This window comes from Squalius cephalus (genome assembly GCF_949319135.1).
Source record: "Squalius cephalus genome assembly, chromosome: 9".
Taxonomy (NCBI): Eukaryota; Metazoa; Chordata; class Actinopteri; order Cypriniformes; family Leuciscidae; genus Squalius; species Squalius cephalus.
The window spans coordinates 22143824-22158361 of record NC_137130.1 but is presented as its reverse complement, the minus strand read 5'-3'; the positions used below and the strand labels follow the sequence as shown (position 1 = coordinate 22158361).

The 14538-nt window shown below is 39.6% G+C and overlaps 3 protein-coding genes across 3 annotated transcripts in view; all 3 read left to right on the top strand.

Annotated features, from left to right (window-relative positions):
• LOC307164430 (UDP-glucuronosyltransferase-like) overlaps positions 1–14538 on the top strand; it is a 50901-nt gene that overhangs the window by 18875 nt on the left and 17488 nt on the right. The gene's annotated exons all lie outside the window — the stretch shown is intronic.
• LOC307164436 (UDP-glucuronosyltransferase 1A1-like) lies at positions 2271–3702 on the top strand. The gene has a single exon (XM_079881284.1). The coding sequence runs from the start codon at positions 2418–2420 to the stop codon at positions 3288–3290; it is 873 nt and encodes a 290-aa protein (XP_079737410.1). The 5' UTR covers positions 2271–2417; the 3' UTR covers positions 3291–3702.
• LOC307164433 (UDP-glucuronosyltransferase 1A1-like) lies at positions 12193–13994 on the top strand. The gene has a single exon (XM_079881281.1). The coding sequence runs from the start codon at positions 12215–12217 to the stop codon at positions 13088–13090; it is 876 nt and encodes a 291-aa protein (XP_079737407.1). The 5' UTR covers positions 12193–12214; the 3' UTR covers positions 13091–13994.

Sequence of the window (14538 nt, the reverse complement as noted above, 5' to 3'; positions counted from 1 at the left end):
TCCCCTTACATAAAACTAAGCACAGTTTATTTGTTATAATCCCACATAATGCGTAGACAGTGGAAAAGAAAGACAGATAGATGTGTGGCTGCCAGTGTTTTTTTTTGTTTTTTTTTAAGGAACTGGTGAGCTTTCAAAGAACAAGAAGTCAGTCAGATCAGTTGGAAAGAAAATGGTGAGAACCAGTGATGAGGATTCTGAGACCCCAGACAATGAAATATTTTGGCTGTATGGAATCATTTGGCAGCTCTAAGCCAAAGGAAGTGTGAGAAAATGGTTGCCTATGCAGTATATGGGCCCATCTGCACTCCAGGGTTAACAACATTGATTTTTCACATTTTTGCAAAATCGTACTTTTACAAATTGCCCAATTCGTATGAATTTATACGAATGACCTACCCCTGACCCCGCCCCTAAACCTACCCATCATGTGGGTTTAGACAAATCGTACAAATTCGTACGAGTGAGGTCGTACGAATTTGTACGAATTAGCCACATTTTTATAATTCGTACGAATTGGTCGTGAGATAGTGTTGGGTGTGTGGATGCATTCTAATCTATACTGTATGGTAGTATCTCTTTCGGGATACATGACAACCTTTAAAAGTAAATTTTTTAAGTACATTTTAAGTGACCTGCTAAAGCCACTTTTTCCACCTGCATCATGAAAGTGCTTTGTGAGATTGACTCTTGTATATATTTTAACAGTATGTTGGATCATGTTGGATTTACTCGTGTACTGAATTGCTCTGAAACCAGTGCAGGGTTTTAGATTTAGATGTGTTTGGCTTTAGACCTTTTGTCAGTTCTATAAATTCATTAGAATTTTAATCAAACACACTCATTTGTATAAGATTAAGTTGCAAACAGGTCATTGTGTGTAAAAACATGTGCTCTGTAATCTTTCTCTCAGCACTTTTTTTCTTTCTTTCATGCCACCGCACCTTGTATGTGAGAGTTCATGTGTTTGCGTGACTGCCTTGTGTTCATGTGTGTTTAGAGAGTTTGCATGATATCCTGTACTGACAGACCATAGTGACTTGCAGAATTGTTTTGAACATTTTGTCAAAAGGTAAAGATAAAAGCAGTAACTTTAACCTCTAACAAACTCTGTACTTGTGAACCAGAAAAGTGACTTTTTTCCTTACATTCTTGAATGATTTCTGGATTTATAAACAATTGAGAGGGGAAAAATACTTGGTTATGCTTGCAGCTTGATTCAGTTTGTTAATATTACTATTAGTGGCCTCACGTTTATTTTTTGTCTGATCAATTTCAAATCCAAAATACAATTACTTGATTACACCTCGTCTATGATTATGATGTTTTTAATTTGTTTTGTTAAAACTAATTTTGATATTTTTAGGCATAAAGAATTGGGAGGTTGATACAACTGTCCTGATATCATAATGAATAACAAATTAATCATATAAGTAGTTTGGCTTAATCAGGGTTTTTTATAGTTCTGAGACAATACATGCTGGGAGTTGCACCACATGAACCAAACTAACTTTGCCTTGTCATAAAAAGGTCAAATTACCTGATATTTTAAGATACTTTTTGACATATATATATATATATATATATATATGACATATATATTGATACTTTGCACGTGACGTCAGTTGTACTGGCTGGCGGGCAAGAACGTCATTCTCTAGCAACGAAAACCAGTAAACTAATCAAGGATCTTGCCAGGACGTTGCCAGTTTTAATATACAAAAGTCGGTGTTTTGAGGTGTACACGACATGTCAGATAGTTGTTGTGTGATTGGATGCACTAACCGCGTTTGTTGCCCGCCAGATATCACGTGACTGCAAAGTATCAATATATATATGAACTTTTACCTTTCTCAAAATGAATTATTTAAAAAAACAATTTATTAATAGGTCAGTGCTGATTTATAATTATTATTATTCATGCTTGTTTTTCATGTTTGTTTATAATAATGTTTGTCCACAAAGTTTGAAAAGTTAAAACTATCTGAATATGTAGAAATTAACTAAACATCATTCATAAATTCTGTAAAAGTTTATTGTGATACAGTAGTTCATGGTATAATGCTTGAACTAATGTTAATATGACAAAAGTGTTACCAATATATTAACCTGTTGCAGACATTTGGTCCTCTTTACCTTTGTATGAACAAAGCTATCTCTAGATAACTGTGACAGTTCTAAATCTTGAAATATTAACCCAGAGCTACATTTAACCCACTTGTTAGACTTTAAACCACAGTGCAGTGACGTAGCGTAAAAGTCTGAGCTTATTAGTTGTGCTGTACGCACATGCAGCCAGAGAACTATCAACACTCACTCCCCTTTTGTCTAGTTTAGAAGCACCTCCTTATTTGAAAACATTCACAGGATCCTTAAATGTATCTTCAGTTGCTGTCTACTGTACGAACATTAGAAGAATGGTGAGAGCACTGAATTTTCCCGCTCTGGGTCTATTAGCCTGGCTAAGCTTGTTCTCCTCAGAGCCTGTGCAGGCTGGAAAGGTGCTTGTCATTCCAGTGGATGGCAGCCACTGGCTGAGCATGAAGATCTTGGTGGAAGAGTTGTCTCGGAGGGGGCATGAGATGGTGGTCCTGGTCCCTGACACCAGTTTTCTGATTAGGGCATCTGCCAATTACACCACTAAGTCTTTTCGTGTGCCCTACACCATTGCTGAGCTAAATGCCAACTTGGACAACATAAAGAAGAGTGCGTTTGAGAAGCCTCCACAATTAACTGATATTTTTGAGAATTTGGGGAACCTGATGCAGTTCACAAATATGCAGGTGAAAGGCTGTGAAGGGCTGCTGTACGACGAGCCCCTGATGAAGAGTCTAAGAGAGACCGGATTTGATGTTTTGCTCACCGATCCTTTCCTGCCGTGTGGCACTATCCTTGCCGATTCCTTCTCACTTCCCGCCATTTATTTCTTGCGTGGAATTCCCTGTCGTCTTGATGAGTCAGCCGCTCAGTGTCCCTCGCCTCCATCTTTTGTCCCGCGCTTCTTCACCGGTTACTCAGATAAGATGACTTTCCCTCAGAGAGCAAGAAACACGCTTATGACTGTTTTTGAAATGTTCCTTTGTCGAAAACTGTTTGCCAGCGCTGATGAACTGGCCAGTAGATATCTGCAGAAGGACACTACATACAAAGAGCTATTAGGACATGGTGCAGTCTGGCTTCTAAGGTATGACTTTACCTTTGAGTTCCCTAAACCTCAAATGCCAAACATGGTCCATATAGGGGGCATCAACTGTGCAAAGCGGGGTCCACTGACAAAGGTAAGATGTTAATAAGCATAGTCATTCTCAGATGTTTTAATTGTACACAAAATACAGAGCTTTCACTGAGTCACATGTCTTTTACAACAGTGAAAGGAACTTACTGGCAAGACTGTACAGTTAACCCCCCAAACAAACGGCAATTATTAATCTAGGTTAATGTTAATGCTTACCAGGAGCATTAATTGGTTATGGTGGCTGCCAAAATAATGACCAATTAGAGGTGTTTAAGTTACCGGTATTGAGAATCTGCTCAGTATTTCTCAAAATGCTGATTGAGTTTATGTTTAGCGAACATTTACTAAGTTTTACACTAGCACAAATCCTCTCATTATAACAAACAAAGCAGAGATACAGTGTCAATGAAAGATTCATTGTGAAGTTGATTTTTAAATCATAATGTTATGATTTGGTGTCTTAAAATAAATTCAAAAATAAAACGTAAAAAAAAAATAGGCTATATTAGGGAGTGGAAATGGCTAATGAACCAATGAGTGCTCCTTTGCTGCAATTTACTGGTTACAGTGGTAGTTCCATCATGTCTTTTTTAGATTTTAAAATAAAAGTGTTTGTTCCCTTTCAAGGGAACTTGTGCTGCGTCAGAGTAGTGATGGGCACTTTCAAATCAGTGGTTCGGAGTGCGTATCAAACTGCTAAAGTCAGGTAATTTTAGTAAACAAGGCTTTGTTACGTCATAACTGTTTCGAAATGTTTCGGAATTTCAATGGTTCACCGTTTTGAGCAAGTTGAACAATTGTCTAAGTTTTTTACCTGAACTTTCATCTTTGTTGCATTGACCAGCAGGCATCATCACCAGCGTGTAGTGTTTCGAATGCATTGAAACAGTGAGTAATTTTGCAAAGCAATTTGTTCAATTGATTCGATGCTTTGAAAAGCTTAGTTTCTCTCATCACTACGTCAGTGTAGCGGCGCTATGGGAATGCCTCTATGTGATTGCGTCTTAAAGCACATGTGAAATCAGTCCAATGGCATGACAGAACATCATAAGCAGGTGACGTCATGACCAGGAAGCTATGTAGCACACCCAGACCAAACAATAGCTATGTCCCAATTTAGAGGCTGCATCCTTAGAAGGACTCGGACTTCAGAGGCTGCATCCTTCGAAAGCAGTGAAGGTTGGACCGAGTGTTGTTAAATGGGACGGTCTAGCCTACAGACGTTTGTTCTTGTCACATTTCACTTGTGACAGCTGCCATTGATGAGTGACAGTAACGTTTGTACGGGACTTATTTGAAAGTTAAATTGAACTCTCTGAAAACAAAACAGGGTTCAAAAACGGTCTAAATTCCACCATGGTCCATTTCTGTATATAATAAAGAGTATAAACTATATATAATCGCTAACAAGGACGCATTTGAAGGAGCCTTCGAATTAGGACAGCTTTTGTCGCTCAGCGGTGACCCAATCGACCTTTGAATGTGATTTTAGTGTCTATGTTTAAAATATAGCGTTTTAAAGTGTCTTGGTTTTTGTTTAGTGCTTGTTTAATATAGATTATAGATAAGTATTTAACAGTGTTACATTATATTTGTGAGGTAAAAAATGCAATTATACATTTAACATGTGTCCTCATCCTAATTTTTTAAACTCTACAAGCATATCCAGTATTTTGCATATCTGAAAAAAAGTCAACATATTTGAATAACAAGACCTGACATTTCATGCTTGCCATTAGTTTTGCATTTGACAGGAATAATCATTTATTTGAAAAAAGTATTAAAGTAAACATCTGTGCAATAGTTACTTGGAAAAAAGAAAAAGGCAAAAGTATATTACAATTTTCATCTATGCCATTACAAGCCATATGCATTTTTCTCTGTTTAATTTTTTGCATGACATGACATATTTCTAAACTTTAACCTCTATTTGTTTGCTTCACCACCATATATATAAGTCCCACCCAGCTGCTGATCTCAACCTCTGCTAACTTAAACCAGACTCATTGTGAGATATTGGAGTAATTTAAGCTACACATTACCTGGTTGCTTCTCGTCCACCTCTCATCCAGCTGGCAAAAGCCACAGTGAGATCTTATTTATTTTTATTTATAAATACCACTGATAAAATGGCTTGTGTGTGGTTGCTCCTGAGTGTCTTCTTCTTGGGGTTCATTTAAAAAAAATAATGTACATTTATAGGTCTATTCATTATGTTTTATTACCTTGGCATTATTTACAGTTCAACAGCTGATGGAGTGACAGCAAATTTGACATATTTCTCTGTTCAGACTATCGTAATCAAGCTCTCAATATTGTTTCCCTCTTTTGAAAAGTAATTTGCAACTGAAGCAAATGGGAACGCAAAAATATACTTGTATTTTCTGTTTATCACTTTAGATAACTACCACTTCAGCTTCTGAAAACCCCAGCAATGTGAAAAGGGTCCATTAGCTGCGGTCTGGTTTCCAGTGTTGACATTCAGAACAACGGTTGCTTGAGTGATATCACTGAACAAGTAAATTATTTAGGGGATTTTAGTATCAAACTGATTAGAACATTAATAGCTGAATTCATAAGGACTTATAACTTAGGACGCTCCGGTGAGAATATGCTAGTTCTCACGAGAACCAAGTTCGTTTTAGACTTCTAATTCACAACCCGTGTTTTGTTTTGCTCTATCCTCTGCACTTCTGCGTTTGACACCGGAACTTACGGTTACTTCAGTTAATTTTGCCTGCGTCCTACGTCATACGCTGAAACACCAGTCTCTCGTGAACGTGCGTACGACAGTTAGCGGAAGTTAGACATTACAGTTTATTAAGTTTTAAATATGGATATTTTTCTTACACAAACGCATCACATCGCTTCAGAAGGCCTTTATTACCCCTTTATTAACTCTAAGGCTCCTGTAGGATATTTTAACAGTATGTTCAATCATGTTTCTGATGAGTGAATAGATTCACTCCTGTACTGAATTGCTCTGAAACCAGTGCAGGCTTTTAGATTATGATGTGTTCGACTCTAGACCTAGTTCATTAGAATTTTAATCAAACACACTCCTCTGCATCTGACTTTGTTTAAACATAAATTGTTTTCATCTGTTGTAGTTATTTTAATTATGAAAGAATTTTTAAGTGTCAAATAGGCCCCCAAGTGTAAAAATGTGGTCTGTAATCTTTCTCTCAGCACTTTCTTTCATTCAGAGTATAGTTTGCTTTTGACCACTTAAGCCCCTCATGACACATCACCTTGTATTTGAGGGAGGAGCTGGGAATAATTATTTAATAATAGTTGCACAATATATAAGGCAATCATACTACAGCCAGACTAGAGACTTGCAGAACTGTTTTGAAAGTAGCACACAACTTGACAAAAGTAAAAGATAAAAGCAATAAATTTAACCTTGAAAAACTCTGTACTTATGAACCAGAAAAGTGACTTGTTTTCTTTCTTAAATTCTTGAATGATTTATGGGTTTATAAACAATTCTGAGGTGCAAAAACTTTGAAAAATATTGGTAATACTTGGTTCAGTTCATTACTGTCAGTGACTGACAGTCTAATCAATTTATTCAATTAAAAAAGCAATAAATGCATACAATTACTTGAATGTACCTCTTCTATGATGATCATGCTTTAAATTTTTTAATTAAAATACATTTAGATATTTTTGGGAGGCATAAAGTAAAAAAATTCAACTTTTTACTTTTTTGGAAATAGTTTTTTGAAAACACTATTTATTAATCTAGGTCAGTGCTGATTTATAAATACTATTGTTCATTGTTGTTATTCGTGTCTGTTCATAATAGATTAATGTTAATTTATATACAATGAAATGTCAAAAATGTATGTAGAATTTAACTTTAGCCTATAAAGGTATGGTAAACAATTTTTGGTGAGGCTAGCAATAGTGAGCTAGCTTTGAAAGCATAAGATAGCACCCTCCCTTCAGAGCAATTTGGGAATTGGGATATTGCCTAAAAGCCCAAACACCTTCAAGTGTAAACTAAACGAGCCAATGCACAATGGCATGCGAGATTTGTATAGTGCACACCGCCCCGCGAAGCGGCTATATATAGGAAGCGCATGCAATCACACATTCAGGTTTGCGCTGAGGATCTGAGCTGGTGACCCAGCCACTCAGCGTTGGTGCACCAATTGCGGCAATGGGACGTAACGTCTCCGTTCCCTCCTTCAGGGCATCACTATTGCTGCTCCTTCCAGTGCTCCGTGTCACCCACCTGATCCCCCCGCACCTGCTGGGGACGGAAGATAGGACGGGGCTTGACGCAGAGAAGGTCAATCACTTCTGTTCCTTCTAACCCATACAGAGAGACTATTGGATAACACTGGGAAAGCATGCCTTTTTCAAGCGGAAAGAGATGCTACAGGTACCACATCCTTCCTGTAGGGAGGTGTCAAGTTGAGATTACACAAATGGACTGACCATTAGGGCAGAGCTACACATGGAAGGTCAATACCGAGAAGAGAGGCAGAGCGGAGTCTGCTTAGGGAAAGACACGGGCTCGCCGTCAGGGGGGCCGTATCGTGGAAGAATACACATGTGGGATCACAACATATGGGTTCCTAACCTAGCACAGGGGTTAACCACTGGCTTACTTACGAGTGTTAGAAATGGCGATAAACATCTCCTCCACGTCTGGCCGCCGCAGGGTGCTGGCGTTACTGTGGCTGCAGATGCCATATGCCCCAGGAGCCTCTGAAAAAGTTTCAGTGGGGCCGCTGTCCTGCCCTTGAGCGAGTTCAGGCAGTTCAGCACTGACCGAGCACGTTCCTCCGCGAGTCATGCTGTCAGGTTGATCGAGTCCAACTCCATACTGAGAAAAGAGATCCTCTGCACGGGGGAGAGTCTGACCCGAAGCCCCAGAGGTGCTAGAGCACATGGTCCCTGTGTTCTAACAACTGCTCTCGCGAGTGGGCTAGTATGAGGCAGTCGTCGAGATAGTTGAGGACGCTAACGCCCTGTGTTCTCATGGGAACAAGGGCCGCTTCCGTGACCTTCGTAAAGATGCGGGGCGACAGGGACAGCCTGAAGGGTTGGGTACTGATATGCTCGACCCGAGAATGCAAAGCATAGGAACGGTCTGTGTTGAGGAAATATTGAGACACGAAAGTACACGTACTTCAGGTTGATTTGTGCAAACCAATCTCGGGGACGGATGCATTCGAAAGTGCGTTTCTGCGTTAGCATTTTGAACAGGCGCTTGTGAAGTGGCTGATTCAAAACACACAGATCCAAGATTGGTCGTAACCCACCACCTTTCGTGGGTACAATGAAATAGGGGCTGTAGAACCCTAACTTTCTATCGGCTGGAGTGACCGGCTCTATCGCATCCTTCGCCATTAGGATGCCCCCAGAGATCGTGCAAACGGGGTCAGAGGGACCACAGATGTCCCCGCAGTGGGGCAACGAGGTGGAGCACAGGGACCAGACCCGGAAGGCACAGTGTCCCGGAGGGGGGTTCTGACTGCACAGTGCAACACTTACCTGGCTCCACGGTTCGGCAGCCGTCAGGCAAGTGTTATTTAAATAAACTCCTGATGTACTTACAAACTTTCCAATGCCTCGTTTTATGAGAACAGAACCTATTTGTACTACTGTATAAGTTTGGTACCACTCGTGGTCATGGTGCAAAGGACCCTAGGTTGATTTTACTCCGAACCATCCCTTTAAGTGCTGAAGCGCACAGGGTAAATGGCCGTGGCACAGCTGGTAGAACTATTGCCGTCTGCAGTGTGCAACCGAAAGCTCTTTTAGGCTGTATTAGAACAGCAGGAAATGGTCTTTGAAGTCGCGACCACCGCTGCAGCACCGACACTGACTGAAAGGGAACTTAAAGAGCACTGACCTGTACCTGCGTACTGCTGCAGATTAATTTAGGCGTTGATAGTGTTACCATTGAAATGCATAAATTCAAGTCATGAACTGCTCCGAGTATAATGTCACGTGTTTCCATCTCTTCCAAATTACAGTAGTTATGTTGTGAACGCAGCATAAGCTCATTGATTTGCTTCAGGAGGAACTGTAAAAGGTGGCTGCTGTTTTGGTTGTGGTGCTCAGTGATTGATGTCTGTCTAACTCTGCATAGCATGAAACACGCTGATGACGTGCGATGTCTGTGCGAGCAGGGTGCATGGAGGTATGGAAATACATACCGTATTTTTCGGACTATAAGTCGCTCCGGAGTATAAGTCGCATCAGTCAAAAAATGCCTCATGAAGTGAAAAAAAACATATATAAGTCGCACTGGACTATAAGTCACATTTATTTAGAAATTTATTTCACAAAATCCAAGACCAAGAACAGACATTTAATCAGGAAAGGCAAGTTATTCAACTACATAGTAGCACACAGAACAACAGGCTGAATAGGTGTCCAGTATGTTAACGTAACACATTAACGCCCGTTTTACACATACTCCGTTTGTAGTGCGTATATTTTTCCGTACCCTTGTTAACAGGTCAGAGCTTTCACAATGCACGCGGTTGCAGTCCGTCGATCCGTTCCAGGTGCGGTGCGTATACAGCAGTGCAGCGATCGTTTCCGCACCGAGTCTATTTTTGCTGTGCTGCACGCGCTGAATTAAAGTGACAGCACACGGTTTGTGGTCAAAATGAATACAGATTGACCAGATTGACATGAAAATGTAGTAATTTCATCATAAATGCATTTAATTAAATACTAGCCTACTATTTTTCACAGTCATCTTTTTACTTCAAGCGTTGGTAAATCAAGGAAAACTACAATTTACTTCAACAAGGCGACATAATGAACAACACTCGTCTCATTCGTGGAGGTGGAAAAACAAGTTATTTGTGACATGCAAGATTTATTGTATAAAGATTTAAATTATGCAAAAGAAAGGGTATGAGTCTGCTGTTTTTGTCAATTTTAAGTTTTAATTTAAAATGTATGCGATTTTAATATAAGTGCATGGTTAAATATTTTACCACTTGCTTGAGCAACTTAATATATAATTATAGTAATGCATTGAATAATAGTTTGTTTAAATTGTGTTTAAACGTGAATACGTCTATTAAAGAGTATACGTATAAAGAGAATCGCAATGCTGACAAAAAACTTTCTTTTTTTTAAAATAAAATTTGCTGATAACTTCTGGATTTGAAATACAATGTGTTTGGGGTAACTGTGCGTTCACACCGCCGCCGACTTGAGCTTCCAAAGTTACCGGAAGTCATTCATTTTCAATGGAAGCTGGCTTCTCTCAGCTGCAAGGAGCGTCAAATTCCTCGGCGTCGCGTTTTGGGCGTTTTGAGCGTTTTGAGCGTCAATCTGAAAGTTGAGAGAAGCTCAACTTTATGGTAATGAGCTATGACACGGTTCAGCGGCAAGCAGCGGCAAAACACCAGCAACCAATCGAAATAGACGTCCTTCGCGCTGGCTGATTCCGGAGAAACATACGATGTAAACTTTCGTTCCTACCAAAACATTAGTTCCGAGAAATTGCAGAGTTTAACCATCATAGAGTGAAAGTGTATCATTTGCATGTGTTTTAAAGTCCTGTCAGCTTGACAGGGCATAAGAACGAGCAGAGAGAGAGAGAGCCCCGACCGCGCGGGCGCGCGCGCTTACTCAACCGAGCGCTGTCTTGAATGCAGCTCTCTCTCTCCCTCGCGCATATTAATCAAAATCAATTGATACGATGGTGTCGAAAAAAAACTCTCCAGGGATGAAATGTTTTCTGTGCTGACAAATCTTGCGCGATATCCTAAATTGCCGAATGCATTGCTTGTTTTTTCTGTTTACATTTCATGGTGTGACACTTCTCTTCTCCCATGATCGAACACAGAATGCTGCTACGTCAGAGCAGCCAAAGCGTCAACAAGCTTCCTCGTACTTTTTGACAAGCGTCTTTGACTGGGCGGCCAGAGCTTCTTTGCAGCTCAAGTCGGCGGCGGTGTGAACGCACAGTTACAGCCGCGGGTCAGTTACGCACTGCAAACGCAGCTTATGTGAAAGCACTTTAGCGCGTGCTGCTCCTGCACAGCATATGCACCGCAACACGCACCGCACACGCACTACACACGTTATTCAGCTACACAATAGCATAAAGAACAAATATCTGGGAGGCTGAATAAGCTAAATTAACATAAGCCAGCGAGTCCAACAAGCAAGTTACCAGTAAACATGTTCACCAAGCTCCCGCGATCTCATTCCTCATCATTTTCTTCATCATCCGTGTCGCTTGTGAACAACTCCGCCAACTAGAGCGCCCCCTCGCGGCTGTAGACGGTAATGTTTTCTCTTGGTTCATCTCAGTCTGAATTAATTTTGATATATAAGTCGCACCTGACTATAAGTCGCAGGACCAGCCAAACTATGAAAAAAAGTGCGACTTATAGTCCGGAAAATACGGTACTTTGATAGGCAGGAAGGACATTGTATCATTACATTCGGACCGAATTCAATGATTGGATGAACATTTTATGTTCCTACGCCTTCCACAAAAAAAGATATATACATATAAATACATTTAGACCACTTAACTTAGTGATTGTTATCAGGATGTGAAGAGACTTTCAACCAGCATAACAAAAAAAAATTATCTGGAACAAATCACCTACCCTCCCTTTAATAAATGCTGTAAAATTATTGTTAGTTCATGATACCTAATGCATTTACTAATGTTAACATGATGAACCTTGTGTAACAATGTATTAACCTGTTGCTGACATTTGGTCCTCTTGAACTTTGTAACAAAGCTATCTCTAAATATCTTTGATAGTTCTTATATGCTTGTACATTCTTGAAATAATTAATCCAGAGCTACATTTAACCCACTTGTTAGACTTTAAACTCTGAGCTGTTGCAGCTGGCAGCCTATCAACACTCATTCCCCTTTTGTCTAGTTTTGAGGCCCCTCCTCTTTTAAAAACATTCCCAGGCTTTTTAAACGAATCTCTGTATGCTGTCTACTGTACAAATGTTAGAAGAATGGTGAGAGCACTGAGTTTTCCCACTCTGGGTCTATTAGCCTGGCTAAGCTTGCTCTCCTTAGAGCCTGTGCAGGCTGGAAAGGTGCTTGTCATGCCAGTGGATGGCAGCCACTGGCTGAGCATGAAGATCTTGGTGGAAGAGTTGTCTCGGAGGGGTCATGAGATGGTGGTCCTGGTCCCTGACACCAGTTTACTGATTAGGGCATCTGGCAATTACATCACTAAATCTTTTCGTGTGCCCTACACCCAAGCTGAGATGAATGCAAACTTGGACCACATTAAGAAGAATGCAATTGAGAAGCCTCCACAATTAACAGATTTTTTTGACAATTTGGGGAACCTGATAGAGTTCACAAATATGCAGGTGAAAGCCTGTGAAGGGCTGCTGTACGACGAGGCCCTGATGAAGAGTCTAAGAGAGACGGGATTTGATATTTTGCTCACCGATCCTTTCCTGCCGTGCGGCACTATCCTTGCCGATTCCCTCTCACTTCCCCCTGTTTACTTCTTGCATGGAATTCCCTGTCGTCTTGATGAGTCAGCCACTCAGTGTCCCTCGCCTCCATCTTTTGTCCCGCGCTTCATTACCGGTTACTCAGATAAGATGACTTTCCCTCAGAGAGTAAATAATATGCTTTTGACATTTTTTGAAATGTCCCTTTGCCGAAAACTGTATACCAGCTTTGATGAACTGGCTAGTAGATATCTGCAGAAGGACACTACATACGAAGAGCTATTAGGGAACGGTGCAGTTTGGCTTCATAGGTACGACTTTACCTTTGAGTTCCCTAAACCTCAAATGCCAAACATGGTCCATATAGGGGGCATCAACTGTGCAAAACGGGGTCCACTGACAAAGGTAAGATGTTATTGAGCATAGTCATTCTCAGATGTTTTAAATTGTGCTCAAAATACAGAGCTTTCACTGAATCACGTGTCTTTTACAATAGTGAAGGGCACTTAGTCGTAATACTGTACAGTTAATGCAAAAACAAAAAACGGGTCTAGGTTAGAATGTTAATGTTAATGGCTACCCAGTTAACAGAGTTATATTACTATGTGTAACATATAATTTGTAATTGTTTAATAAAAGAGAAAAGCAAGTGATCTGGTTGTTATATTTGTGTCACGTGAGTTCAACGGCGCTGCAAATGTGTACATTTTTAATGTTATGATAGTGATTTGATAATGTCAAAAAAAAAAAGTATAAGTATAAATTATAAAAAGCAAAAAGTGTGAAAAAAAAAACTGGGCTATATTATGGAGTGGAAATGGCTAACGAGCCAATAAGTGCTCCTCTGCCACCATTTACTGGTTATTGTGGTAATTTCATGTCTTTTGTAGATTTTAAAATAAAAGTGTTTGTTTTCCTACATTGTGAAACATTTAGTTAACAACATTAACAATCTAAAAAGTTTTTAGTCATCACATTAAAAATAACATTTAAATATATAATTTTGATGATTTTGAGCTTTGAAGACCTAGAAATAGTTTGAAGTACTTGAAAGTTCTTGAAAAGTACTTAATTATTTTAACAGTGGTCTATAGCTTTCTAATTTGCTGGGTTATTATCAAATGATTTGGACGCACCACCACACTCACACTTTTCGTATTGTTAGTCCTTGTTGGTTGATTTTTTTCCAATTTTTTTGAGCATGTATAAGGTCAGGAATGAAAGAAAATATGTGGGATGGTCACATCGAGGGAGTAAGATTTGATGACGTTATCAGGGTTCGCTATACCTTTTCTTATGGTGAATTGATGCCACTGATGCCTACGTGTAGAAAAAAAAAATATCTTTTTTTTTTGTATTAATTAACATTGATGATTTAACACTGAACATTAGTATATTTTTGAATTAACATGAAGCATTTAGTCCAGGTCAACATGCTCTAATCTAAGTTGATGCCATGTCTATGTACTTTTGAAAATGCAGTTTTACTGGCTCTCTAGAGTGTTACATCATACAATGTTCAATAAACAGTATCAGGATAATCAAGATCTAATTTAGAATACTCCAAATTCATTCCAACAAGGTTACAAATTCATGTGTGCGCACATGTAATGGGGGGAAAATTTTTGTGGGAATTTCTCTGGTGCGCACAATATGAAAAATCCACAAACAATTATTTGTGAATAAGACCCACTGATTACTTCAATGCCATATTTGGACTGAGCACATCCTACTAGCTGCAAACATTGCCACTCCCTTGAACCCAGTCCTAACTCACTCAAGATAGTACTTTAACCTTTGTGGTTACACTGCGTAAGTGTTTTTCTTACTTAATCTCCTTCAACTGCCTCTGTCCTTCACACTACTGA

Bases quoted from the DNA above. Each gene is read 5' to 3' on its own strand.
- LOC307164436 (XM_079881284.1), top strand. From the start codon at position 2,418: ATGGTGAGAGCACTGAATTTTCCCGCTCTGGGTCTATTAGCCTGGCTA.
- LOC307164433 (XM_079881281.1), top strand. From the start codon at position 12,215: ATGGTGAGAGCACTGAGTTTTCCCACTCTGGGTCTATTAGCCTGGCTA.